Source organism: Drosophila guanche, unplaced genomic scaffold (genome assembly GCF_900245975.1).
Source record: "Drosophila guanche unplaced genomic scaffold, DGUA_6, whole genome shotgun sequence".
Classification (NCBI taxonomy): Eukaryota; Metazoa; Arthropoda; class Insecta; order Diptera; family Drosophilidae; genus Drosophila; species Drosophila guanche.
The window spans coordinates 3457890-3484675 of record NW_022995747.1 but is presented as its reverse complement, the minus strand read 5'-3'; the positions used below and the strand labels follow the sequence as shown (position 1 = coordinate 3484675).

Here is a 26786-nt window from a genome sequence, read left to right as displayed (position 1 = left end):
GAGAATGTTAGTATGGCCAGGCCATATGCGGCATTCGAATGAGAGTCGAAAAGTTATTTGCAATATGGGAATCGATACAAGTACGGGCCACCCATAGATGATATACGAGTGGTCCGTGTGTGCATGTGTGTGTGTGTGTGTGTGTGTGTGTGTGTGTGTTGTATAAGGGTATCATCCCAAAGTGCACATCATGATTTTATTAAATGGACTCTGATGTATTTATTGTCCAGCAACAACGTGACTTGTGAATTGATTTCATTAAACTGAAAAAGTTAACAAAGCAGCGCTTGGCTCTGCTCCGTCCTGCCTGTGCTGGCAACATTTTTTGGACAAAGTTGCCCTGATAGCAGGGAGTCGGTCGAGCTATATTTCGCTATATAGATAAATATTTTTTTATAGCTATACGGGTTGTCTGTGTATCTGTGTGTGTGTTGGCTTAAGGACATCTATCGTTAGTGGCCGAGAGAAAGAGAGATGGAGCGGGTGGGAGGACAGCGGCGGTCGAGCTTCAATGACCAATGGCAACAGCAGCGGGCATCGAGCGTGGAATATCAATGTGGTCGACTGGATGAGCAGCCCGGCCATGACAGGATGGGACCCGGACGGTCCAGCAAGAGTCAGGCCAACTAACTGACTGACTGTCAGGCTGGTCAGAATGGTTGGACGGAACCTCAGCTCGTCAGTCTGTCTGTCAGTCAGCTTTTTGTTGACCCCTGTTTGCCACAAATTGCCAAATTGTATACGAGTATGTGTGCGCATGGATGGGAGCCGCGTGTGCGGCTTTGGCTGCCTTCATTTTGTACAAATAATGATGATAATGTTGATGCGGCTGTTGACTTAACGCTGATTAGCCGTCGTCCAGAAATTTCGTATAAGCAATTGCAATCCGACCTTAGCCTTAAAGACTTAATTGAAGCCTACCCACAGAGATTCGCCAGCAATTTGTCAGCGCACATTGCGGCATGGAGGCATTCAGCCAACGATCCACGGATGACGCTGGGAAAGGTATGAACAACATTTCAGCGCCTTTGTACTTGGAGCGTCCTTGGCTTGCGATTGCACTCAAACAATTTATATTAAATGCGCTTTTAATTGCAGTCGAGAGGCTCCAAAGGCATTTCAATGGAACGCCTGTGCCTGTGCCTGTGCCTGCTCCTATCCTCGTCCCTGACTCTGACTCTGGTACCAATGCGGCGTATGCGTGATGCTTCAATGAAAGCTAATTCTGCATTAAGCAAATGCCTCCCCCCATGCTGCTTCTAAGCACATGGAATTATAAGTGAAGGGCGGACAGAAATGGGAAATGAAAAATTGCCAAGTAAAATATAAGCTCAGACTCTCCTCCTATTTGCACTAGACAGACATGGGTGGGCTGCTTGGTCTGTGCTCAAACTCCTTTCCCCCCATCCACTCGTACGCGATGTTGTTGCTGTTCGTGCATTGTAAGTTGTCCTGTTTTATAAATGTTGGCGGCAAGAACCACTTACATGAGCCATTTGCATCATATTTCTGTTGTCATTTGTTGACATTTTACTTGCCTCGTCTAAGCGCTCGAGTGTACGTTACATACGAGTGTGTGTGTGGCTATCTCTACCCTGTATCTCTGTGAAGACATATCCTTAATGTGCAGTCATTATTTTTCAAGAAACAAGCTCAGCAGCAGGCCGCCCGAGAGCATAGTGCAAAGGCAGCAAGCAGCAGGGCAAATAAAAAGCCAAAGCAAAAACGTTTTGCACACAAAGCTACAAACAACAACAAAAGTAGAAGTACAAAAAAAGAGATAAATTATGAGAACGAATAATGAGATACTCTTGCTAGCAGATAATTGCTAAGGGAGCAGCCTATTTTACAAATAAATTTTAAATTCGATCTTCGTTCGTGTCTTGCATATAACTTTACGTTTTTCCTCCATGATACTTATTTCAACTTTATGGCACAATTTGTATGCATAATGTAAGGGTATGCCATGCCCACTCCTAGCCGCAAAAGCACCTCCCACCATTGCCCGTTTGTTGTGTGGGCAGCAGCTCCGCCAAGCAAGCCAGAAGGCAGAGGGAGAGACAGAGACAGCGGGGGGCAAAGGGTTTTCTCCTCATTGTTTGCCTTTGGCCTGGGCCCAGAACTTGGCTAATTGCCTCGGCCCCGACTATCGTTTTTCACCAATCAGGCGAGTGAGTATTAATTAATTATCTTACCATATGCCATGCTGCATTGAAAGCTGAATTTTCGCTGATTTTTATTTAACTTTGCACGCTAATTAGCGTCCATTTTGATGCCTTCGATAAGGGTTAGGGGCAGGGGCAGACCCGGCCGGTCGTGTTTGGTTCGTGGCACAAACTGACTGTCATGGCTCAACTTGAGACTGAAGTTTTTCTGTTACATCGATCGGATCGAGCGAAGATGGGGTAAAGTTTGCGGAAACTTTTCCAGAGCTCTTGGCTTGTTTTTTTCAGTTAGCAAATCTCTATTGATAAACAGTTGATTTATGCTACCATTGAAGGGAATGTACTTGAAGTATTTGAAGTTCTGCACACTTTCGGCCCACTCGCCCGAGGGGCACATACAAATTGCAATGTAACACGTTCAATGTTAATTAAAACTACTAACAGTTTTTTCGACTTTAATTAAATTTAACTTTAATGAATCAATTCTTTGTTGGCACACCCGCCCTAACAGCCCAGATATGGAATATCTAAAAATTGCAAATGCATTTCAATTTAAATTGATAAAATCCATTTATTGACCAGAACAAGAATCCTTTTCATTTGCATACACAATTCAATTGACTGTGTATGAAATATTTAGATAGAGACAACAAAAAAATTGCCCATTTTTATGGCTGTATGGCTATCGTATATCAGTATTTGTTATGTCTCCATTTAGGGTGCTCCATTAAAAGAGCAACGACAATTAACTGCGACTGTTTGAACTTTAAGCTGAACTGCGAAATGATTACAAATGAAGTTACAATGATGCTACAAATGAGAGCCTCCTTCCAGCCTAACAGTTCAGTAAATTCTGCTAATGAAGAATATTAAAATATATCTACTAAATAATAGTTAAATTTCAAGTGGAAACCTGCAATATCTGCTAATAATTCGAATCATATTCATATCATATTTTAGACTGTTTTCAATCAGTCTTTAAGATATGCTTTGTGGGTGCGCTTTGTGACTTGTTCTTTCCGGTAACGTTCTTTGTATTTACTATATTTATTCATTCAATTTATAACTCAACAACAATTAACTAAAAGGCTGTCCAAGTTTTGAGCTTATTTTGCCTGGCGTCTGCCTGTCCCCCTTCCCTTCGCCGACAATTTGTTTTATTTCGTTTGGTCAGCATCGGCGCCGTAATGCCGCTTGCACTCCTTTTTTCTCTGTTCTGTTCTTTGTGCTCTGAAAAAGTGCAATAATACTTTTTTCCGCCCTTTATGTTATCAATTTTTTTCGTTATTCTCTTTACTCTTTGCTTAGGGGTTTGTTTGCTTTTTCAGGCTGTGTTTTATATTCTATTAGCAGGTCAATTTATGATTACGGCGTCTCCACATTCTCACCACCTCTCTCATGACTTGGCAGGAGGACGGTTATTACAGTCGATGTCGCTTATCTGTGAGGCTGCGGCTGTGGCTGCTGATGCTGATACTCACACACTGTCATAATCCTAAATATGCTCGAGCCCTACACATTACGCAGTGTTGCACTTAAATTTCACACTTAAATAAACAACTTCCAGGCTGCTCGTGCTGCTGCCTGCCTGCCGCTGCTTCCTCTGCTCAGATGCTGCTGCTACCTCTTGACTGTTGACTGTTGGGGCCTGCACTTCGGCCAGGTCCGGGTGCTTGGCCTACTTTTGGCGCCCACAAACTGCTAACTGGCAAAAACCAGAGAGCGCCGAAGAGGCTGGGAGTGTGAGCGAGTGAGCGAGCGGAACAACAAGTATAACTCCCGAGTGGAACACGCACACAAACACGCATAAATTGAACAATACTGGGGCCCCGGGTCCTGGCCTCATCCAAGCCCAAGCCCAAGCCCTATTCCCTACCATTCCCATTCCCTTTCCCATTCTCATTCCTGTGGCCCCCACTCTATGACACCGCACAAAATGCGCCACATGTTATGGCCCCGTAGGAACTACGGCACTGCTGTGGTCTACAGGGGTATGGGTGGCAGCAGGGTGTTGGTTTTCGGGGGGAGGGAACTTGCTTAAAGTGCTTTTACTACGCTTAATTCGCATAATTAATTTTGTTAGTAAACTTTGGGGGCTAATACATATATATTTTGCCACCGTTGATGCTGATGTTGCTGCTGCTGTGGATTGTAGTCGTTGCTTATTTCGCGGCGAACACCCAAACTCACGCAGCTGCTCTTTATGTGTGTGTTTGTGTGTGTATCTGTATGTATCTGCCTTTTCCGTTTATGTTTATTCATTGAATTTATGACATTATCGTTGCCTACTTTGCGGCACCCAGCACGGCTGCCAGCCTGCTTATGTTTCGCAGTATGCGTGTATGCAGTATGCATATATGTATGCACTGTGGTTTGCCTAGGTGTGTGTGTGAGTGTGCGTGTGGCGCCTGCAGGCCAGGTAATTGCACTTGTGTTTTGCAATCATGCCTCGCCCAGTTTGCCAGGCACTTTATGTTCAATACGCTGCCGGCCATAGATGCAGCTTCACAGGCGACACTCGCTTGACTTATCTAACCCTTCGATGGTCAAGGTTTTGTGAGGAATACTAATACACATTTTAGCTGTAATCATTTTAGCTGTGTGTGTGGGTACTTAATTTTACAGATTCTCTGTGTTCAAGCTGCAATTAAAATGAGAGAAATAAATGTAAAGAAATGTTTAGCCTTTGCTTCATACATTTCTTGGCTTAGCCACTTTCTAATCATATAACTACACAATTTCACATTAATTTAGTGTTCTTTACATGCAATCTTCACTGTGATTGTGCCCTGTTTTTGCATCTAGCGGCTTAATGGCGGCTGGCAAGCGTTTATTTACTTTATTATTGCATATTTGCATGCAGGCCCAAATGTGCGTGGTTTATGCCTCCATGTCTGTGTGTGTGTGCGTGCGTGCTGGGTGGGCTTGACAATTCGAAATTGTCTGTTAACTGCCATTGCTTTGCAAGCCCGCCTTTATGGCCCCAGAATCCATGTTCATGTGTGTGTGCTCATTTGAGCCTGCTCGCTCGGTTGCAACTGCTTGGCTGCTGCTTATGCTGCCGCTTACCTTCTGCTGTTAATGCTGGGTCATTATCAGCATTCGTCCAATCACCCCTCTGCCCCACCATGCTGACCATCTTGTGGCTGTGGCAGTGGGCAAACACACTCCAGCGATCGCCTGATTGGGCAGGTGCCTAGACCTGCTGCAGTGCCATTTCCTTGACCATTTTGCACATAGACTGGCCGCAGCTAAGGCTACGTCCTGGTCACATACCCCACTCATGTTAGAGATTTGAATAAATTCTAAAAGGACGAGCAATTGATGGGGCTGCAGAATCAAACGACCCACTTTGTCATGGCCCACTTTTGATGGCGCTTTTAATAGCTTCGACAAATTACTAAACAAAACATTTAGCCGCCTAATTAATGGGCTCGCGGGGAGGGCGCATTTCAATTATTCATGAACCCGAAACAACACTCGACAGCAAAACACAACATAATTAGTGCATAAATTAGTGGTCACACACACACAAACACAATACCAATACCTATGCCATCACAAATCAAATGGCATTTCGAAGGACGGCATTAAAGTGGAGTCTACTTTGGCGGGTGGGAGTGCGGTGTGGGAGGCGCTCGTGATGTCTGACAAAACTGCACTTAATGCAACTAATTTTCCCCAGGCTGGTGTGCCTAATTAATCAGATTTTGTGTGCTTAATGTACATTTAATTGTGGGCACGGCTGTAGCCGCAAAATATCGAGCAGAGCCAGGGCTTAGGCGAACGCCTCGTGTACGTAATGCGATGCTCTTTAAGCGAATTAAACGATTATGTGTATGTCCCTGCTGCACGGCCATCGAATTCAACAGGCTCAGCAGAAGCGACCCTCGCACACAAGTTATTTTAATTAAAACCATTATTTTTGTATCTCTGCTCCTGCCGCTGCCCCTGTCGCTGCTGCTGCTGCTGCTGCTGCTGCCACTGATCCCATTTCATTTCTTTCCTTTTATTAAATACTTTTCAAAATGGTCGCCAGCTTCGCTGAAGACCGACTGACCATGCCATCAGGCTGCGGACGCTGTATTTAATAATAAAGCAGCCAAATCCGCAAATAAAGTGTAAATGATAAAATTGTCATTGAGAGAAAAGAAGGAAAAAATGAGAAAAAAAGCAAAAAAGAGGAAAGAGCTACAAAAAGTTCTGCAAACAAAATCCCCGTGAACAGTGAAATGACCTCAACTTGGCACATTTTTAATTAAACTGCATTAAAATAAATTGAAAGCGTATTCAGTATATATCACAAATACATACAAACATATACATCCATATGTATATTTATATTGAATTTTAGCGGCAAAGAAAGATTTTTAATTAATTTGCCGCAGTTGACAGACGACACAACGGCAAGCAACAAATTATGGCCAAACATCAGCCACAAAAGTGCTGGCTGCCTCTACGAAGAGTTGATGCTCTATAAGGGAAACTGCACTCAACAATTAGTTTGAATAAAATGTGGTAAGAAAGGAGAACAAATTTAGCAATGGAGAAGTGTATTATAAATTATGCTCCTATCGCAACTTTATGCTTGCCGAGTATCCATTGTTGACACTCACGAAATTATTCTTTTATTCTCTGCAGATGTCATCAATTCTGCGGCAAAGCCAATAAACCATTTATTTCATTTAGTGCTGTCATTTGTCACAGGAAGAGTCATTCAAAATTGTATATTCCTACCACATAAATATTTAGTGAATACAAATTTATCAAAACATTATACAAAATAAATATTTTTGAAAGCAAAAAATAAAATGATTGAACGATATTTTAGAGCCATATTTTCTGATTAGTTTTCATTATGTTTATTTGAAAGCAATTAAAGATATTTTATTAGTTAATGTCTTTTAGGTCACAAAGATATTTATTATATGAAAAACATTTAAATGCAAACAGTTGTTCATAAGAAAAAAAAGTCATAAACAAAAGCATTACATATTCGAATTACTTTTGCACACATTTCTATTTCGTTGTAATAAAAACTGAAGTAAAACAAGTTTATTTATAATTTATAATTTCTACAACTAAATTGGAATTTATAGAATAAATTTCACAATTTTCCAACTCAACTCCCATGACACGACTGATGGACCTTGACAGGTCTACAAACATACAAAAAAATCAGTGGCGAATACGTAAAAGTGTTAAAATGATATCACAACGGATTAATTGTGCTTAATTCAGAGATTATTCTCATCAAAAGTACAACCAGCGATTTCCAGCGCCTCCCCCAACATACTCATACTCATACTGAAACTCGAACTCAACCTTCAGGCTCAGGCTCAACCTTCAGGCTCAGACACAGGCCCAGGCGCAGGCCGAGTTCCGCCCTGGCACTGCATAAATTAGTTGCACCACTGACCGACCAATGGCCAGACCGAGGACAGGAAACTTCCAAGGGCCAGGGCCAGCACCAGTCAAGTCAAGTTGTCTACTAATTGCCGTTTTACTGTCACATTTGCTTCGGGGATTTGCATGTGCATACATTTCACATTATTATTTCCAGTTGGGCCTGCTCTAAGCCTGTTCCCGAGTAGGGAACTGGGGCAGGGCAACGCCCACATCCACATCCACAGAGCACAGCCGCAGCCGCAGCCATCTGGATTGTCGAGTGGTTCGTGTGCATTTTATTAATAACTATCCCCCCAGGCTGTGGGCTTATGCAAATTAGCGAACGGACATTAAGTGCAGTTAACTTCAGTTTGATTCGGCCCCCCGTTTTCGGCAGGGGCTTTTTGGGGGCAGGAAAGTTTAAAGCCCGAAACTGTGCAACACTTTATGGCTGCTTCGCTGGGGCTAAGAGCTAAGAGCTAAGAGCGAGTGAGAGTGAGAGAGTGCCTGTGAAGGGGCGGAGGCAAGTAAATTAACACTAATTACAACATAATAACTATAAAATCGCAAAGACAAGTGCTCGGCAGTAGACTCAACAGCTCATTGCCGGGCACTTGCCACTCAACAAGCCGCCCAGGCCGTGGAGTCGAGCCAAGTTCCTGGCCTGGCCTAGCTGCCTTTGCTGCCGTAGCATGACTCAGGCCGCCTGCAGTGCCGTGCAGGAGCAGAAAACCGGAGAAAGGCAAGCAAAACAAAGTGCAAAACATGATTAAGAGTGAAATATTTATTTGCAGCACTTGGAGGCGCGCCACGGCAGCGCCAACAATTAGAAGCAAACTGCTACTAACCCTCCTGCTGCCCCGCCGCCATCCACTCGGCCACCCGGACTCCCGACATGGCTTAAACATGTAAATGGCTGCGCTAGGGCTGCAGGGCACGAGTCGTAGGGCAGCGATGATTTAATGGCTGCCAGCTCGCCAAAGAGGCAGAAATAGCGCAACTGCAGCACGTGCAAGGGCAAAGAGGAATGGAGGAGCGTAGGAGCTGGCGTAGTACTTTAAGATTAATTTAATTGTAGCATGATTAGTAAGACGCCTACTATAAAAATCTGTGTGTATCGTTACTTAATGTCTAGCAAACGCTGAAGGGGCTAAATGCGAACTAAAGTCTAGTAATCCTCCTCCTCAAAGCCATAGCCAAACTCATCGTCATCGTCGTCGGCGCCCTTGTAGAGCATATCCTGCAGCGAGGCCTCTGGCTCGGCCTCGGGCTCCGGCTCAGCCTCGTCCACCTCGGCATCGTCATCATCAATCATTGATTCTGTAGAAGGGAAATTTGCATTAGATTCCGGAGCAGCTCCTGCACTTCCCCTCTGCATTGCTTACCTTGTTCCAGTACGGGCTTGGTGTCTGGCTGCTCCACCTCCAGCTCGGCCGCTTGGCTTATGGGCAGACCTGCCTCGAGCTTGGGCCGTTTCCTGCTGGGTCCAGGCAGATCGTACGCTGGCTTGGACCGACTGCCCTTGGGGGCAATGGGACCCTCCTCCACAATGACAGGCTGCTGCTGCAATTCCTCCAAGGTAGTGGGCTTGGTGTCCACGCTGGCTGCTGGGGACTGGCCCGTCAGTCCGGCAATGCTGTCTGTGAGGGTCTTGAGAATGTCATAGTTGATTTTGCTTGAGATTTTCTTCTCCTGAAGCATCTTTTCGATGGCCTCGCCAGCCGTTGACGATGGACCGATAATCTTCTTGCGCGGCTTTCGTTTTTTCCTCTCCGGCTTGCCCTCCTCCCGCTCCTTGGCCAGTCGCTCGTCACGCTCCTTCTGCTCCTGCAGATACTCCGCATTCATGTTCTTCCACATTTCCAGCTTGGTCACCGCCTCCTCCTCGGTCAGCACGTACTGATCCAGCTCATCATCGTTCAGATCATCGATGACGAGTTCCGTTTCCATTGGCTGCTTGGCCCGTTCCACATCCTCCAGTTCGCTTTGGGTCACCCGACAAATGGCCTCGATATCGGGGCGCAGACCCTCAATGCCCGCCATCAGGCTGCCTGGCTCCGTCTTCTTTACATCCTCATTGTGCTCGATCAGGTCCTTGATGATGGCGGCATTCGACTGATCAATGAACTGCCTGGAGTCCTCCATCTCTATGTCGTTCTCGCAGACACTTTTGGGCGTGCCCGGCTCCGAGCCAAAGGAAGTGTCGCCCTTGATTTTTGTCAGTTGCCGGAAAACGCTGCTCGAGTACTTTCCTAGGTCCTTTTCCAAATGCGCATCAATTTCCTTTTGCAGTTCCGTCAGCTCATGCTCGCCCATCTAGGGAGGGAAGTTACAAAATAAATTTGAGAAATGTTTCAGTCAAACTTACATCCTTAATCCTCTCACGATCCTTCTTACGTGCCGCTCTAAAGGAAGGCGGATCCTGTTCTCGCTCCAAGTCCACCGTCATAAACTCCTCCAGCGTTAGACCGCCAGACGGCGTCTCAGCGAACTCGGACAGTCGCTTGCGCAGCGTCGACTCATGAATCTTGACCACGCCAATCACATCCACCATCGTGCGGCTGAAGTCGTGCATGCGAGCGGCAATCAGCAGAGCTTTAAGTGGAGATACAACAATAAGCTGACGAACAGCACTTCAAATTTGCTATAATCTTCGTCTCACCTGCGCCACAGAGTCCAGTGGGTCGTCGGCCCGAGTGCATGCAATCCTTTTTCATGCGTTGCACAATCCTCAGGGCGGTCATGGATACCTCATGGGTCTTGGCGCCCAGCTGCAGGCGATTCGCAAATCGCATAATGTACAGGCAGGGATCTGAAAGCAATAAGGAAGGAAGCAATGAGTCAGTGGCAGCAACATCTTTAACTAATATTAGCATCAAACTATGTAACTGCAAGAGCCTCAGCCGAAGAACTTGTTCGACGACCTTGACGCCGGCTCGCCTCTGCTCTGCTGGCCAATGAAATCGAAAACATTCAATAACCGGCCCCAGACAACCATGGACAGCTGCCGAAATAAACAGTCTTGAACCCGAACTTCAGGTATATATGTTTTTGTATTCAATTCATTCAACTTTTACATGAAGCCCAACAGAGAGCGGGAGAGCGAGAAATCAAAGCAAACAGAAGAGTGCACGAGTGGGGGATCGACTTTTATAGCATGCGATAATTTTAACGCGCGCTCTCCACACATACATCACGCATCCGTCACGTAGTCCGGCGACTACGCATAAGTTTTGGGCTATTCGTTGGCCTATTAAACCAATCATTAGTTGTATTTGAACTAGATGAAAGATAAGCCCAGCCAAGGAAACATCGACACCAACCTGTACAATTAACACTTGGCCCAGTCCCCAGTCCCCAGACCCATCTAGCAACGCAGCAACACGGCAAATGGAACAAAAGCCAAAGCCAAACGCAAACAACAATTAACGCACGGCAAATATCAGCTCGTCAACGCCATGGAAAATCAAAAGCCCCAGATCCATAGACTCGACCTTGCCAACATATTTGCCAGCGTTTATTTTTTTTCGTTTTGTTTAAAATCAAATTTCCCCCCTTGTTTTTTTTTTGCAGTTGGGAAATGCCATGGAGTGGCTGAGTGGAATATTTCCCAAGAAATTACAAATAATGCCGCTCAGTGGGAGGGTGAGAAACTACAAATTTCAATTTTACATAATCGTTTGAATAATTGTCCGAGTAAATGATAAAATAATTTCGACTATAATAACTCTTTTAATTACAATTAAATGTTTATTGTTTGGCCAGCCAAACAGCACTATGTGAGCGCACACCAAAGCAACAAAGAAGCATAAAAGAAACCACTTTTATGCGCGGTTTTGTACAAGACAAAATATATTTTTGGAAACAAATTAAAGGGGAAATAACTAGGGTTAGTGTAGTCCCTTGCTGGCACACATTAGTGGACTTTCTGCCACGAACTTGATTGTTTATGCAGCTCCACTTGACACACTACGCCAGATGCTGTTAAACGTCAACCACGGCTGCCCCAGCCAGAGGAAGCTTGTCAAAGTCTCACTAACTACACTTGACAAAAAAAAAGGAGAAAGAACTAAGCAACAGGAGGAAAAAAATTATTTATTAAACCCTAATGAATGCGCACATTTGTGGAGGCCCGCAAGCAGCTCCTCCACCATCTGAACCCTCGGAAGCCACTGCCGTTGAGTGCGGCACTTGAAAAATGATGCCGCTGCGGCTGTGACCGGGTAACTGCGATTGGGAACCAAAACAGTGACTGCTGAGACATGCTTCATTGACCCTTCAGCACAACCGCCCACTCATCTAGAGCAGCTGTTACTCGCTGGAAGATACTGTTGTGGAACTGCTACTGCCAGTACGGCCAGTGCTACTGCTTGACAGTTGCCGCCTGCACGGCTGCTGCTAATGGTTTCTTAATGTATCCCGGTCCAGCCCTCAGCCCTCAGCCCTCAGTTCTCGGCACTGCTCCGCCGACAATCTGCAACTGCAGCTAGTGAAATTATTATTATTTAAACTTTATTTTTGCGTTTGTCATGACAGCAATTATCATTTTGGGTGCGGCTGGGCCGCTTCCAGCTCCTAAACCCCCACCACCGAGTCTGCCTTTGATTACTTTGCGTTTTCTGAAAAATGGCAGCAATTTTGGTTTGGGTTCGGTGTTTTCCTCGACGCAATTAACTGTAGTGCCTGCTTTAATTGTTTTGTAATTGACCAAGAATCGTGATTAATGATGAAATTCGAATGGGAAAACAATACTTATTGTGTCGCCCAAGAGTTTAGCTAACAAAAGCCTAAACTGGTAGAACCATACACTAAGCGGATGGCAAATACCAAACATATATTTGATACATCAATGCGTAGTGAGTTTCAGCTTTCCAAGTGTTAAAACACACCTCTGGTTCGCACTCTAGGAACAGCCATTCAAGTTCAGGGACGGTGACGAACTAGTGGGAACCAGGCTAAAGGTCTTACCTCATGAATGAAACATTCTAAATCAACACATTCGACAGTATTCCGCGCAGTGTAGACACTCACAAAATCTGTGTTCGCACTCAATAAACATTGAAACAAGTGCAGAATTAAGGCACAGTTATCGCATGGGATATGCGATCGTCTCAAGGCGAGCAAACACGACGGCGAGCCGATCGTCTGTGATCTTTAGCTACGCCGCTGTTTTGGCTCTCAGTCACTACGAATTCGTTCGTTGGCTCGCGCGCACCTCAAGCCGCAGTCGCAGTCGCAGTCGCAGTCGCAGTAGTCCCCCAGTCTCAGGCCCCGGTCGAAACTCTGCAGCAGCAATAATAACCACAACAACGTGGCCGGTCGACGCGCATGCGCAGAGGCAGCTGGAAACGAAAAAAACAACAAAAAAAGAGTCCCTCCTCACATGTAAAAATCTTCTTTCTTCGGCTGTGCTGTGGCTTCTCGAGAGTGTGAGTGGTTTGCTTTGTGGCTCACCAAACTGCCAAAGTGTGTATATTCGTACTAGGTATTCGTACACAATTGTTTGTTAAAATAATAATAATAATAATCATTTGCAATGTGCGCGTAGCTCGCTCGCTAGCTTGCTCGCTTGTTTGTTCTCCTGTTGACGTTTTAATTTATGTGCAAATGCCGGTTGGGCGTCAATTGCTGCGAGTGAAGTGCAAATATTACAAAGATACAAGTCGAGGGGGTAGGCAAAAAGAGTACCCAAAAAATCCCTTCTGATAATTGCTTATAATACTTTGGATAAAGATCTTAAGATACACTCTTCAAGTTCTAACATTCCACTCAAGTGAAGTGCAGAGACAAGCAATAAAAACCCCCGAAAAATTCCCTAAATATATTTATTTTAAATGTTTTTTTTTTACTTCATTTTGCGTGTTTGAATCAGCTGTATATGACCCTATTTATAATGAAGTGGGGAAATCAAATAAACAATTATAATTCATGTAACATTATAAAAAGCAGAAGATTTGTGCAGTGATTAATTTCTTTGGCCAAACTTGTATGTCAAATTATCCGCTTAGCCAACAGGCAGCGCTCATCTCTGATGCAATTTCTACTGCTTACAAAGCAGTGCATTCTGATAAGCAGTAGTTGTAACATATAAGCTGCTTCTACTGCTTGCTTTTAGTTGTATTTCCCTCTAATTTAATTAAAACTGCTAGCAATTAGAACAAATTAAATGAAAATGTCATACAGGCCTTACAGTCAGCCCTCAGCGCTCCAAATCTCACTCCCTGTGTGTTCCTCTCTCTCTCTCCTGAATGTGTCACGTGTTTGATTTGTTGGCTTTATGGCTCTTTAAGCACTGCTTCATTCAATACGAAACGTATAAATGATATTTATTCCATCGATAACAGCCGCGAATGAACAGTTGCAGCAGCAGTTAATTGACTGTCCAAATATGTGGATAAGCCATTAAGATGTGAGAAGCAAGCAAATGTTTGGGCTGTGGTGATGAGAGCACCTGCGTTGAAGGTCGCCCCAAGATCATGCAAAGAAAGTGCTAAGTCTTGATGGAGTCAATCAACAAATCAAAGAACATTTCAACAACATTAAATCCCACCCAAAAAGCACATGGGGGAATGCATTACGAATCAGCTGACTGTCAAGGGTGCTAATCGTGATATCTTGAAGTGGAGTCTCTCGACTCTGTTATCACCTACGGACTGTGTGGATCGACGGTTCGGGCCGTGTAATTACTATCTGAGGAAATGCACTCCCGACTAATTACTAACTATTTAGCTATAATTTACCGCTCATAACTATGATTTTGTTGATTGTTTCTGGAGGTGATTTTTTAATGACTGTCCGTCCGTTGGACCGCCCTCAGTCAGTGTTTGCCAATACTCTCCGTTCGGGGTTCGGTGTTCACAGAAATTTCCCTGAGCTGAACTGAGCTGCCAGCGCAAAGATCAGTCAACAGCTAGCCGCAGCGCAATTTTTTGTTTGTTCTTTCAACTTCAAGTCAACAGCAACACGGACGCCCCACCCTTGCGAAAAAAAAGCTTACGAAATGGCACAAATATATCTTTCTATTCTCTGCATTGAAATCCCATTTAAAATTCCGCTCAAGAACGGGGAAATGGGAAGGGGGAAGACATGAATATTTAAATGTTAAGTAACAGGCAACGAAAAGGTTTTTGGCCAAACCGTCTTGTCTGACTCGATGACAATTTGTTGTTGCCACACAGCAGAAGATTATTTAAAAGCTTGAGCAAAGAAACTCGCAGCAAAAGAATCCAGAACTGGTTCCAGCGACTCAGCAAAAATAAATAAAAATACGAACAAAAAGCAGCCATAAACATTTGAAAAAGAATATGTCACAAGAATTCAATAAAAACGAGTCAAATTCAGCCACTCATTCGCACTCCAAAACGCATTCAATACTCGGGGAATGGCCCAAAAAGAATCGAAAGCAAAACAGCAAGAAAAATGTATTGTACAATTCCAAGAAAAGGTTAATTCGTCGAGTCATTAGACAAAATGCAGCATGACTTACCAAATAATCTAAAGAAATATGAAAAGTGAATGAGAAAAACTGCATGTTAATGTATATAAAATTATCTGCAAATTAAAGCGGCTAAAGGTGCAGACGACAGACCGACCCAAAGACCCAAAGACAGAGCCCCCCTCCAACCGACAGCCAAGTGTCTGAATAATTGCGAAACAACCTAAGGGCTCTCGAAACGAGGCATAGACTCATACAAGCACAAAAACACACTCGGGCATCGAGAGTCCGACGCGGCAATTGACTACTGCCAGATGGAACTCAGACTTTTGAGCGTGACGAGAATGTGTTAGATACTTTGAACCGAAAAACCCAGAGCTGGCAGGAAACAATGAGCGGTAGTCATAGAAAAAAAAAAGCTAACCAACCCTTCTGTTTTTAAGATTTTTTCTGCCGATTTCAGCTCAATTAATCTGCTTAACAAATCCTGTAGAGAAACCTTTTAAAAATATATATTTAGATGTGATCTAACCTCAAGCAAAGTGCAACCCAAGAACTCCCTGTGCATATATGAACACCTTTGGAAACAGTTCCCTGAAGCTTTAATCACATTACAAAACTGAATTAAAATTAGCAAAGTTGGCCCAAAAACAATCCATCCCAAGCGGCATGTGTACCTACATATATTGAGAGAAAAAACCCCAAAACAAAATACAGAAAAGAGCTCATAATTAAAGTGCAAAATCGACAAATCAACAAAACTGCTTGACCGACTGATCGGTGGATCGACCGATCGACAGTTCGAGCGCTTGACCGACGAAGCGTCGGTTCGAGCATGGGGGCCACGTGAGCGAATGGTTTTTGGGCCACATACAGGCCAGAGCTCTTGAGGTCGTTGGTGTGCCAGAGATGGCTTAGATCTGGCCCAAGTGGAAGAGTATTTTGGGGAGGATTGGGTTAAGTGTAGACAGACCCCGTGCTTTATGAGACATTTTGCTAATCAGTTATATGCGTGGCGATTGCAAAATTGTCTTAAAATGAAAAATGCAACAAAAGGAGCTCGTTAAAAGCAAAGAGCCAAGAAATAATGAGAAGCCAAAAGACAAAAGACAGAAATACAGAAACAGACAGCCACAGAAACAGAAACATAAGAGAAACATCCAAAAGAAAAGACAACTCTTCACTTTTTCTGTGAGTAGCCGTCGCCAGTCGTTTACTACTTCATATGTTTTTGGCTGTTGGTTTACTTTTCGGGGAGCGTGTAATGAGGAAACAAAAATCGAAAGTGTTACGCGGGCGTTGCTTTGGGGGTCGCTCTCACTCTCTCTCTCTCTCTCTCTAGCGAAGAGTCGCCCAAAGTATGACCCGACTGGGCCAATGTGGGTCGCGCCATTTGCAATTAAAGAGGCAATGAAAAATGAAAGAAAACACAGGCCAGGCGTAGCCACAGCAAGACCACAAAATAAATTAAGAAAAGGGTGTCCCAAGTCAATGCAGTCGGCAAATTTGAAATGCGTTTCATACGCGTGCAAAGTGCAAAGGCAACAGCGGAAAAAAAACCTCATTTAATACGAAAATAAAGCTGCACATAGGAACAAATTCAACAAAAGACTGGTAAAATACGAAAAACAAAATTAACACCAAGCCGAAAATAAAACAAAATAAAATCCTACAAACTGATGAATAATAAACGTGACTTGATTGTTAAGCCATGAAATTAATTTAGCATAAATTGAGTGTGTGTTTTGCATGGCAGTGAGGCAGCGGCAGCTGCCAAGGGATGGCATCTGATGGGTCGTTGGGGTTGGCTGGGACCAAACAGCTGCATAGATTTATGTACGCCTAATTGATTTCAATTTGACCAAGAATATAGCCATATATTCAATACAACAGTTGGATTATAATTAACCAACACTTAAATGCTCGGTAGCCAGCACTGACGAGCAGCAGATTAATTTGCGATGAGTGAAACAATTTGTCAAAAGAAATATATATGGGGTCTGTACAAAATGCAGAATGAATAGTAAAGTTAAAAGTTAAACTTTTCAATGAATTCACTCAGCAGCATTCACTTTATGGTTGAAATGTCATTCTGACATTCAAACTTTAACAATATACAGACATATTTATAGACTAGAGCAACTCCTCCACAACAAAAAACCGAGCACAAAAAACACAAATCAGTTTAGGAAACCAAATTCATATGTTTTACATGTAACTACTCAAAAACACTGACCAAAACATTGATTGCATTGCGATTGGACCAAGATTAAGAGCAGGTAACTAAGCTAACAAAATGCATGTCCTTATTGTCATTGGGCATAGAGCTGAGATTTTTCCTTTCATAACAACATTTAAATATATATTTTAAAACTAATTTCTGCATTTGCCACACGAGTCAGTGCGGATTCGTGTAACGGTATTTACACACCACTTTTCATGCAATTACTTAGCACGTCAAGCCGCAGTAATAGTTGACCTTAAAATCAAGTTCAAATTAGGAATTTTTCACACTTATCCAACACTTATTTTTGGTCAAGGCAACACAAATCGCAGCCAAAAAGAAAAAGAAAAAAACGTTCAGAGACGAGACAGAGACGGAGACAATCGAAGCATGAAGAACTTCATTAGGCGCCAACAACAAATTGCTTTGTTAATTTGTCAAGTCATTTAAGGAGTAGGCGTGTCAGTGCGGGGGAGTCAGTGCAGGTGCAGGGGGAGTGTCCGTTTTCAGGTATCGTACACAACTGCCCATATCGGAGTCGCTACAAAGTTGTTGATTGTCCAAGAGACACCAGCGACACCCGGGCTGGTCCGTCGTCATCACATCATCCGCGCCGCATGACGCGACAAAAGAAAGAGAGAAAAAATGTGTTCATGTCTGTCTCCGTTTTGTTTTGGTTACGGACTTCGCTGTGCTGCCAATTAAAAGTAGCCGCTTGCATAATTTCCTCTCCACTGACAGCGGCGGCGGAGGAGACTCAGGTGCACAGAGAAATGAGTTCTGCTTAGCGGAGAGCAGGCGACCCCAAAGCCGCGACTTGGGGGCGGAGAGCCGTGCAGAGCAGAGCAGAGCAGACTTAACTCGCTTCCTGTAACAAATAAAATGCGACAGATGCGTGTGGCGATGGTAGGGGAAGTGGAAGTGAAAGTGCAACCGCAAATGGCAATTTGTTAGCCAAGAGTAGGGCAGAGCAGAGAGCAACGCCAAGCCGCAGACTCTTTGTGATACACTATCAAAGGGGATATAATACTTAGCTAAAAGAGGAAATATTTTGGAAGTGGATAAAGCAAGGTTCCAGCTGCACAAATCCCTACTTTGAGACGCCTGAAACAACCTTAAAATATTATTACAAATCTTCAAAATTTAATTAAATAACCCGAAAGACTATCCCATCTTCGGTGCACCGAATTTCCACCGCTTCCACGCATTTTTTTCATTCATTACATAAACCCGCGCGGTTTGCTCTCTTTCCGATTATTTTGGTTGCAGTTGTTTTGAAGGCGGCGGCGTGGGCGAGCGGACAGGAGTAGCGATGACAGCGATGCTGGCTCAAAGATGATCGAGGCCTTTGCGAATCACCTGAGCAGCCACCTGGGACGTCACCTATTCTACTGGTCCATTGATACGACGACGGCAGCGAACGGAGTCAGCAGCGGCCGTGGCAGTGGCAGCGGTTCCAACAGCGGCAACTACGGCCTCAATCTGCGTCTCTCCGAGCTAATCAACAAGTTCCACGGCCCCCTCGAGCGGGGTGTGCAGGTGCTGGATCATCTGCTGACACTCGAGGAGGACGATTTCGCCGGCCATTGGGGCAGCGCCTATGCGCACAACTATGAGCCGGAGTACGCCATTCGAGTGCCGGAAAACGAGGAGATGCCACCGCCCGAGCACAGTGAGTATTACGATGGTGGTTTGGGGGCTGGTTGGGGGGTTTACTGGCGATCGATCTAGCAAATGACTACCAAATTGGTTTGCGCAAAGGTCAACAGCATTTTTGTTGTTGTAATTTTCGGCACATACGTCGCAGCCGCAGCGATCTGCAGACCCAAAAACTGGTTTAAATCGTGATGTTGGTCTGGGTCTTGGTCTGGGTCTGGGTCTGGGGCTGTGCGTGCTCTGCGTGCTCTGCGTGTCTGTGTGTGTGGGGGAATGTGCTAAGAAATAAACAAACCTTCGACGAGCGACGTCGCGATGGAGCGGATGGATGACCAACCCAAAGCAAGCAGCAGCAGCCGTGCGATCCATCGAATCGAATTCAAGTTCAACACATTTTATGGTCGTTTTAGCTATGCACCGTCCAAACTAAAGAATAAATAATAAACAAGACCACATATGAGTCAAGTTTAAATCAGTTGAGAGCAAAATACATGCAAATACCAACAACAGAAAGAAGCAAGGCTGCGAGAGAGAAAGAGAAACGACAGCGACTGCTGTAGAAGCTCTAAGATCGTCCCTTGATGTGTGCTCCTACACGTACGCTTTGACGTTGACAGCGCATTTATGGTGGGCCATGACGGAAATACATATTAGCCGCGAATGGCCATGATATAATCAATGAGTTGCGAAATTGGAAGCAATGCTGTGGAGCTCATTCAAATTCAAAACATGCGCGCGCTGCTGCACGTTTAACAGCACTCAATTTGCGCTGTTAACCAACACTAGAGAATCAGGTGTGGCCGTACGCTCAAAAACATGAACAAACCTATCGTTATCGCTTCAAGAACAAATCAAACAATAAAAACAGCAGAGAAAATACAAATAAAAGATGAAAAGCAATGACATCTGGCAGTGCATCGTATCATACACTTAATTGAAAGCAAATGTTTGCATTTCACTCGCTTTGCTAAAAGCCAGCTCAGCCCACAGCGGTAAAGGTCGACCGGGGCGCGGTGCATTTCGCCTGACCTCTAGACAATAGCATTTTTTCACATTTCCACTGCGACATGGCCAGCAGCAGCAGTAATAATCACGGCAGTAATAATGGCAACAACAATGCCCTGAATCGGCTATCCCTGAAGTCGACCAACAAGCGAAACCAAGAGTCAATGTCCCATTCCCAGCCGAATGGCGGCTGGATAAACGGTAAGAAAAAGCGAACAAGGAGAGTGCGGTGGGGAGGGGAGGTGCAGGTGCGCCGTGTCGTGTCGTGTCTGTGAGTTATTGATTTTCCACACAAATCGCACTGCCGCACACAGTCGTGGAGGGGGAATCGTGTCTAAAAGTCGCGCGCCACAGCAGACAGCGCGAATGCGTCGCTATTTTTGGACGCTCCACTTTTTCCCCGTGCGCTCTGCTTTTCATATTCTGGGGAAATTTAGAAGGAACAAAAATTCAAAACCGAAAAAAAAGGGGGAGCCCGATGGCAACGGCATTCGTTATTTATTATGCAGACGCGACGGTAACCAGCGGAAGTCGCACACTTCCGAACGCACTACTAACAAATGTTACATCGCATACAGCAGACGCTGTCGGAATTGGGTGGGGAGCGACACCTAAACGTGACTATCCACCTATCAGCATTAACTATTATCCTGCCTTACAGTGGAGACGCTCAACAATGGCAACATTCTGCTGCACTCGCCGCCGCACAACCATCAGCAACAGCAACAGCAGCAGCAGCGGGGGGGAGCAGCTCTCTCGCCACAGGCCGGAGGCGGCGCCTCGGGCAGTGCGGCCGATCAGAACATACAGATAACGCAACCGATCAGCGCCCCATCCTCGCCACTGGCCTCACCCGGTGCCCTCAACAGCAGCAGCGTCGGCAGTCCCACGGCCTTCTGTCTGCCCTCGAGCTCGGCAGCAGCCGCTGCCATTTCGGCGGCCGCTGCTGCTGCCTCAAACTCAACCCCCACACCCACTAGCGGCAGTGGATCGTATGTTTGTTCAGCTGGCGGCACCAACTGGCACTATGCGGCTGTAGGCGCCTCTAATGCCATCGACACGGCCGATCCAAATTGGCAGGCCAGCAAGGCGACTGTGCTGGAGCGCAATGCTGCGATGTTCAACAATGAACTGATGTCGGACATCAAGTTCATTGTGGGCGGAGAGTTCGGTGGGTGCCCTTCACATTACTGATCCCCAATCAAGCTAAGTCTGTGTCTTTCTTTGTGCAGATATTGATCCCATTCAAACAATACCCGCGCACAAATATATCCTAGCCACGGGCAGCTCCGTTTTCTATGCCATGTTCTATGGCGGTTTGGCGGAGAATAAGCAGGAAATCAAAGTGCCTGATGTGGAACCCACTGCCTTCCTAACGTTGCTAAGGTAGGAAAGGAACAACAAAGGGATACACCATTCATAATACTTAATTGTCCCCCCTCTCCTACAGGTATCTCTATTGTGATGAAATCAAACTGGAACCTGAACACATCTTGGCCACTTTGTATGCTGCCAAAAAGTACATTGTTCCGCATCTGGCACGTGCGTGCGTCAACTATTTGGAAGTGAAATTGACGGCAAAAAACGCCTGCCTACTTCTCAGTCAATCGCGTCTTTTCGAGGAGCCCGAACTGATGCAACGTTGCTGGGAAGTGATCGACGCTCAGGCCGAGATGGCGGTTAAGTCCGAGGATTTTGTGGACATTGACCTCAAGACCTTCGAGTCGATATTGTCGCGCGAGACCCTCAACTGCAAGGAGATTCATCTGTTCGAGGCAGCCCTGAACTGGGCCCTCAACGCCTGCGAGAAGATGAGCATCGACGATACGCCCCAGAACAAGCGGCGGCTGCTTGGTCAGGCTTTGCATCTGATACGCATTCCCACCATGACACTGGAGGAGTTTGCCAATGGTGTGGCCCAGACGGGCATTCTTTCGTCGCAGGAGACGATCGACATGTTCTTGCATTTCACAGCCAAAATGAAGCCGAATCTCGGCTTCCCCACACGCTCGCGTGCCGGTCTCAAGACACAGGTCTGCCATAGATTCCAGTCATGCGCCTATCGCTCGAATCAGTGGCGTTACCGCGGACGCTGTGACTCCATTCAGTTCTCCGTCGATCGCAGGTACAACCAAACTCTACCATTAACCAATTGAATCAATATGTTAAGCTGTAAATCTTTGACAGAATCTTCATTGTGGGCTTTGGCCTGTACGGCTCGTCGACGGGCGCCGCCAACTATAACGTAAAGATTGAGCTGAAACGCTTGGGCAGAACACTGGCGGAGAACGACACGAAGTTCTTCTCGGATGGTTCGAGCAATACGTTCCATGTGTTCTTCGAGAATCCCATACAGATCGAGCCGGAATGCTACTACACCGCCTCGGTCATACTCGATGGCAACGAGCTGAGCTTCTTTGGCCAGGAGGGTATGTCCGAGGTGCTCATGGGCAATGTGACGTTCCAGTTTCAGTGCTCGTCGGAGAGCACCAACGGCACTGGCGTGCAGGGCGGCCAAATACCGGAACTGATCTTCTATGGACCAACCACAGTGACGGCCTTAAACTCGCCCACCAATTCGGTGTGTGCCACACCAATTGCCGGAGGCGCCACAGCGACTGGCTCAGCGACTGCCAATGCAACCGGGAGCAGCAGTGGATCCACTGGCAACAAAGTGAACAGCTCTGGCGAGGAACTGGCCGGCGATGGCAGCACCTGATGCGCACAGCTCTACTGTGCCGAGTGGCAGGGTTCCTGCTACTATCGCCAGCAGCAGCAACAGAGGAGACCAACACAGCAATACAAGACACAACAACCACACATACAAAATAGAAACTCATGGGTTTTCAGTGCAACACAACAAAGTAAATTGGAGTTTTAGAGGAAACTATAAAGTAGTTATAGACACGTACAGTACGTACAGTACATAAAGAGAGTGCTCTAGTTTTCGTAATAGTCATATTTAGTCATATATATAATATACACAAACACATATAGAAACCATACACTACTATATATACATCGCTACAGTGCGTTTCAAAGCTCTACGACAGTTCAATGGAAGATTCCCAAATGAGAGATTTAAACTTCAGCATTCGCTAGCCTATAGCTGTGAAACGCACTGTACCTAGTTTGTTGGCATATAGAAACAAGAGTTATTTTCAAAAACGTAACAAGTTGAACATATACACCCCAAGACCTACCTATATATTAGATACAGTTACGCGAAGTAGGCTCGAAAACTTGATACGTTCCACAACTTGAGAGAGCAAAGGAAAGAGCGAATATAGCAGCAGCGCAATATATACAGACAGACATATAAATGCAATAAGCAAGGGAAAATCGGGCAATCAGTCAAGCTAAAGTTAATCAATATTCTAAAGTTGAATGCAAAAAATAAGGGAGAGGAGATACGATATATACCAAAACAAATATTTTTTGCCAGCATATACCTAACAATATATACATCTGATCTGATAACTGATATATACACATAAATAATATATATATAAACTATAAAGATAAAGATATACTTGAAGCCATGTTAAGCGAATTTGAGAGCAAAAGTTTAACAAATTTATAAACTAAAGAGGGAAGATTGGGTCTTGTATGCGGTAAAGTTCTCGATATATTACATATTATACAATATTGTAGCATGCATTATTTCTAAATCGGTAGTTACTTCCCCCTATAATATCTCTTATAACCCACACACATATGCCTTTCCACTGATATTAAGCCCCGTATTTTTCTGTCTTTGTTGAAACTTCAGGCTGCTCTGCGCAACAATCAACAAATTTTACGTTTGACTTAAAGAATTTCTTTGGAAATTGTACTGATTTTTTTGTTGCTTTTGAAACCATAAGAAACCAATTACTGTTTTTTTATACATAAATAAATACATAATATGTATGTGCATTATGTATGGGCATATAGATCTTTGATTGAAGTGTTATCCTATATTGACTATGAATCTATTATAATTATGTACTTTTAATCAATAAAATACATTATTAGATTTTTTCGAATTTATATTGTAGTTACAAATTGAGAATATTTAGGAACCAGACTACAGAAAACTTGAGAAATGTCGCTTCTACAGAGGAATTTGATTGCATTTCTCTTAGGTGATTTTATTATCTACGATCCATCGCTCGTTTGGTAACTATTTAAATACATAAAACCTGATCTACTATGGGTCATAATTAATCAGCAAAACGCCAAATTAATTTGCTGCTTTTGGAATTATCTGAATTCTGATCCACCGAAATCGTCAATTTCTAGCCAGAACTATTCCTAAATTATGCCAATGAATTTGCATTCAGAATCCAACCGCAAATAATTACTAGAATTTAAATTTGTAGCTTTCACTCACCCACAGACGGTATATTGATGCACAAGGCGTGTGACAACTTCAAATAGGTGCGTCCCAGCTCATACGAGCAGATTTGCTGCACATCGCTTATGTCAATGAGAAGATCTATAAACGAAAGCAAACCCTATTAAGTCACTCCGTCACACCAGTCATTGTGTTGGGGACTTACGAGAAGTGCCCTCCGTGCGGCAGGTCATGTACACGCAGGCAGCGTATATGTGTGTGCTCTTGCGACCACGGGTGAGGTGACGACTGAGCGCCATCTTGAAGAAGTTGAGTGCCGTATCGGCGTAGTGCTGAGAGAGCTGCAGCTGCTGGCAGAGCAGAGTGATGTCCTTCTTGGCCTTTTTGATGGTCACCTCGCGGGATTCTGTGCCCGAACCCACTTGGAACTTGCCGTAGCCATAGTTGGTGGCCCCTCCAGACGATTCGGCAGACACGAACTGTCCGATGGCTGCGGCACCATGGCCCACCTCCTCGAACTGCACCTCGGAGACAATGAGCGAATCCTCCAGCACAGAACCGCAGTTCATACACACTGAAAAGGGAAAGGTCACAAGTGTCAGAAGGAAAGTTTGTAGTCACAATTCCAATGCCTACCTCGATCTCCTCGCGCATTGTCCTCCTCGATCTCGTTGGATCCGCAATTGCGACACTTTAATCCCGTCGACATTTTGTTTGAATGGAACTTCCCTTCCAGCTGTGTGCAAATCTTTAGAGCTGTCCTGCTCTAGCGTATTCAGTGAGCAGCGGGAATCCAAGAAAGCAGCTCAAACAACTAGGTGTCGTCTCGGTTTTGATGCATTTTCTTTTGTTTTTGATTAAACAATTGTTAGTTTATTCTCAAATTTACTGCACGCTAGCTGCCAGCTGACCAGGGATACGCACCGATTTACAACACTGCTTCCAGAATGCGGTATGAGCGATTTGCAGCACTGAAGCAGAGGTTATTCAGTTAAAGGTGCCGCAAGAAAAATCTAGTATCATGTTTCCATATAAAAATGGGATTAAAATAAAGAATACTAACTTCTAAGTGTGTAAACTAACATTATATTGCACAAAAAACTAAAGTGTATTAACAAGTATGCCATTTATCAATTATATACCCATATATCCCACCCAACACATCTCTGTGAAGACACTCAACTCACATGTTTGCGTCACCCAAACACAAACTCACTCTGTACACGAAAAACCCAACAAAATAAACAAGTTAAAGTCGGCATCGAATTGTGAATCATTAAGATAACTTACATACCATAACTAATAAAAATATACAAGAGCTTCCGAAATGGGTGATGCAGACAGAGAGCTTAATAGCAACAGCGAACCGGTGAGGCCACTGGTTGGCCTCCAGGTGATTGCGCCCGAGGATATGGCGTCCATCGAAGAGACAATCACAATTGATCCAGAGTGCTTCGAGTTAGATCTGAATCATCGCCGCATTGAAAAGCTGGAAAACTTTGAGCCCCTCACCCAGATAGAGCGACTGTTCCTGCGCTGGAATCTCATCAAGAAAATCGAGAACCTGTCGATGCTGAAGACCCTCGTGGAGCTGGAACTCTACGACAATCAGATAACCAAAGTAGAGAATCTCGAAGAGCTGACCAACCTGGAGATGCTGGACCTCAGCTTCAATCGGCTGACCAAAATCGAGAATCTGGACAATCTGGTCAAGCTGGAGAAACTCTACTTTGTGGCCAATCGGATCAGCGTCATCGAGAATCTCGGCATGCTGACCAGCCTCACCATGCTGGAGCTGGGCGACAACAAGCTCAAGAAAATTGAGAATATCGACACACTGGTAAATCTGCGACAGTTGTTCCTGGGCAAGAATAAAATCGCTAAAATCGAGAACCTGGACAAGCTGGTCAATCTGGAGATCCTCAGCCTGCAGGCCAATCGAATCGTAAAGATCGAGAACCTGGAGAAGCTGACCAATCTGAAGGAGCTATACATATCCGAAAACGGCATTGAAGTAATCGAGAATCTGTCAGAAAACAAAAATCTGGACACATTAGACTTGGCCAAGAACCGATTGAAGGCCGTTGGTAACCTGGAGACCTTGGAGAATCTGGAAGAGCTCTGGTTGAATCACAATGCCATCGATGATTGGAACAATATCGAGCTGCTCAAGGCAAACAAGGCCCTGCAGACGATCTACTTGGAGAGCAATCCCCTGGCCAAAGATATTCGCTATCGATCCAAGTTGCGCGACATTCTGCCCCAACTGCAGAAGATCGATGCCACCATGTGCGTGCTGCCGGGCCAATAGGTTTGGATCCCTGTACACGTTATACACATATTATATTCATACAAACGTTTCTTAAGACTCATCCAGTGGCTAACCCCAAACAATTGTAGCATATATCAATTAACTATGAAACCTGGCGTTTAAAAATATAAAAAACTAAATTACAAAAATGTAATATATTTACATACTTCTGCTTACACTACACCACTACGAGAAAGTTTTGCCGTATACGGCGGAGTCTTAACTGATAAGTGACAGGCACCTTTTGCACTTCCTTTTTTGTG

The 26786-nt window shown here is 44.7% G+C and overlaps 3 protein-coding genes across 4 annotated transcripts; 2 read left to right on the top strand and 1 right to left on the bottom strand.

Annotated features, from left to right (window-relative positions):
• Positions 1-7270: 7270 nt before the first annotated feature.
• Positions 7271-25141, bottom strand: LOC117583506 (transcription factor IIIB 90 kDa subunit). Its single transcript, XM_034271849.1, has 7 exons — positions 24849-25141; positions 24418-24786; positions 24249-24353; positions 10216-10365; positions 9922-10148; positions 8939-9869; positions 7271-8873 (listed from the first exon to the last, which is right to left on the bottom strand). Exons 1-7 carry the CDS (start codon positions 24919-24921, stop codon positions 8722-8724), a joined length of 2007 nt encoding a protein of 668 aa, XP_034127740.1. The 5' UTR covers positions 24922-25141; the 3' UTR covers positions 7271-8721.
• LOC117583505 (BTB/POZ domain-containing protein 6) lies at positions 18482-23020 on the top strand. Of its 2 annotated transcripts, none has more exons than XM_034271847.1 (5): positions 18482-18884; positions 20535-21044; positions 21106-21259; positions 21324-21998; positions 22061-23020. In XM_034271847.1, the coding sequence occupies exons 1-5, from the start codon at positions 18548-18550 to the stop codon at positions 22590-22592; spliced, it is 2208 nt and encodes a 735-aa protein (XP_034127738.1). In that variant the 5' UTR covers positions 18482-18547; the 3' UTR covers positions 22593-23020. The 2 variants fall into 2 exon arrangements, with proteins under 2 accessions (XP_034127738.1, XP_034127739.1); XM_034271848.1 differs by lacking the exon at positions 18482-18884 and adding an exon at positions 19747-20074.
• Positions 25142-25436: 295 nt separating the features above from the next.
• LOC117583510 (protein phosphatase 1 regulatory subunit 7) lies at positions 25437-26677 on the top strand. Its single transcript, XM_034271852.1, has one exon. It carries the CDS (start codon positions 25540-25542, stop codon positions 26521-26523), a length of 984 nt encoding a protein of 327 aa, XP_034127743.1. The 5' UTR covers positions 25437-25539; the 3' UTR covers positions 26524-26677.
• Positions 26678-26786: the final 109 nt, after the last annotated feature.

Excerpts from the sequence above, each read along its gene's own strand:
- LOC117583505 (XM_034271847.1), top strand. The coding sequence starts at position 18,548 with ATGATCGAGGCCTTTGCGAATCACCTGAGCAGCCACCTGGGACGTCAC. Across the intron at positions 18,885-20,534 it reads GATGCCACCGCCCGAGCACA|TGGAGACGCTCAACAATGGC; the intron begins GTGAGTATTACG and ends CCTGCCTTACAG. Across the intron at positions 21,045-21,105 it reads CATTGTGGGCGGAGAGTTCG|ATATTGATCCCATTCAAACA; the intron begins GTGGGTGCCCTT and ends TTCTTTGTGCAG.
- LOC117583506 (XM_034271849.1), bottom strand. The coding sequence starts at position 24,921 with ATGTCGACGGGATTAAAGTGTCGCAATTGCGGATCCAACGAGATCGAG. Across the intron at positions 9,870-9,921 it reads ATCGTGAGAGGATTAAGGAT|ATGGGCGAGCATGAGCTGAC; the intron begins GTAAGTTTGACT and ends TTCCCTCCCTAG. Across the intron at positions 8,874-8,938 it reads CAAGCCCGTACTGGAACAAG|AATCAATGATTGATGATGAC; the intron begins GTAAGCAATGCA and ends TCCCTTCTACAG.
- LOC117583510 (XM_034271852.1), top strand. The coding sequence starts at position 25,540 with ATGGGTGATGCAGACAGAGAGCTTAATAGCAACAGCGAACCGGTGAGG.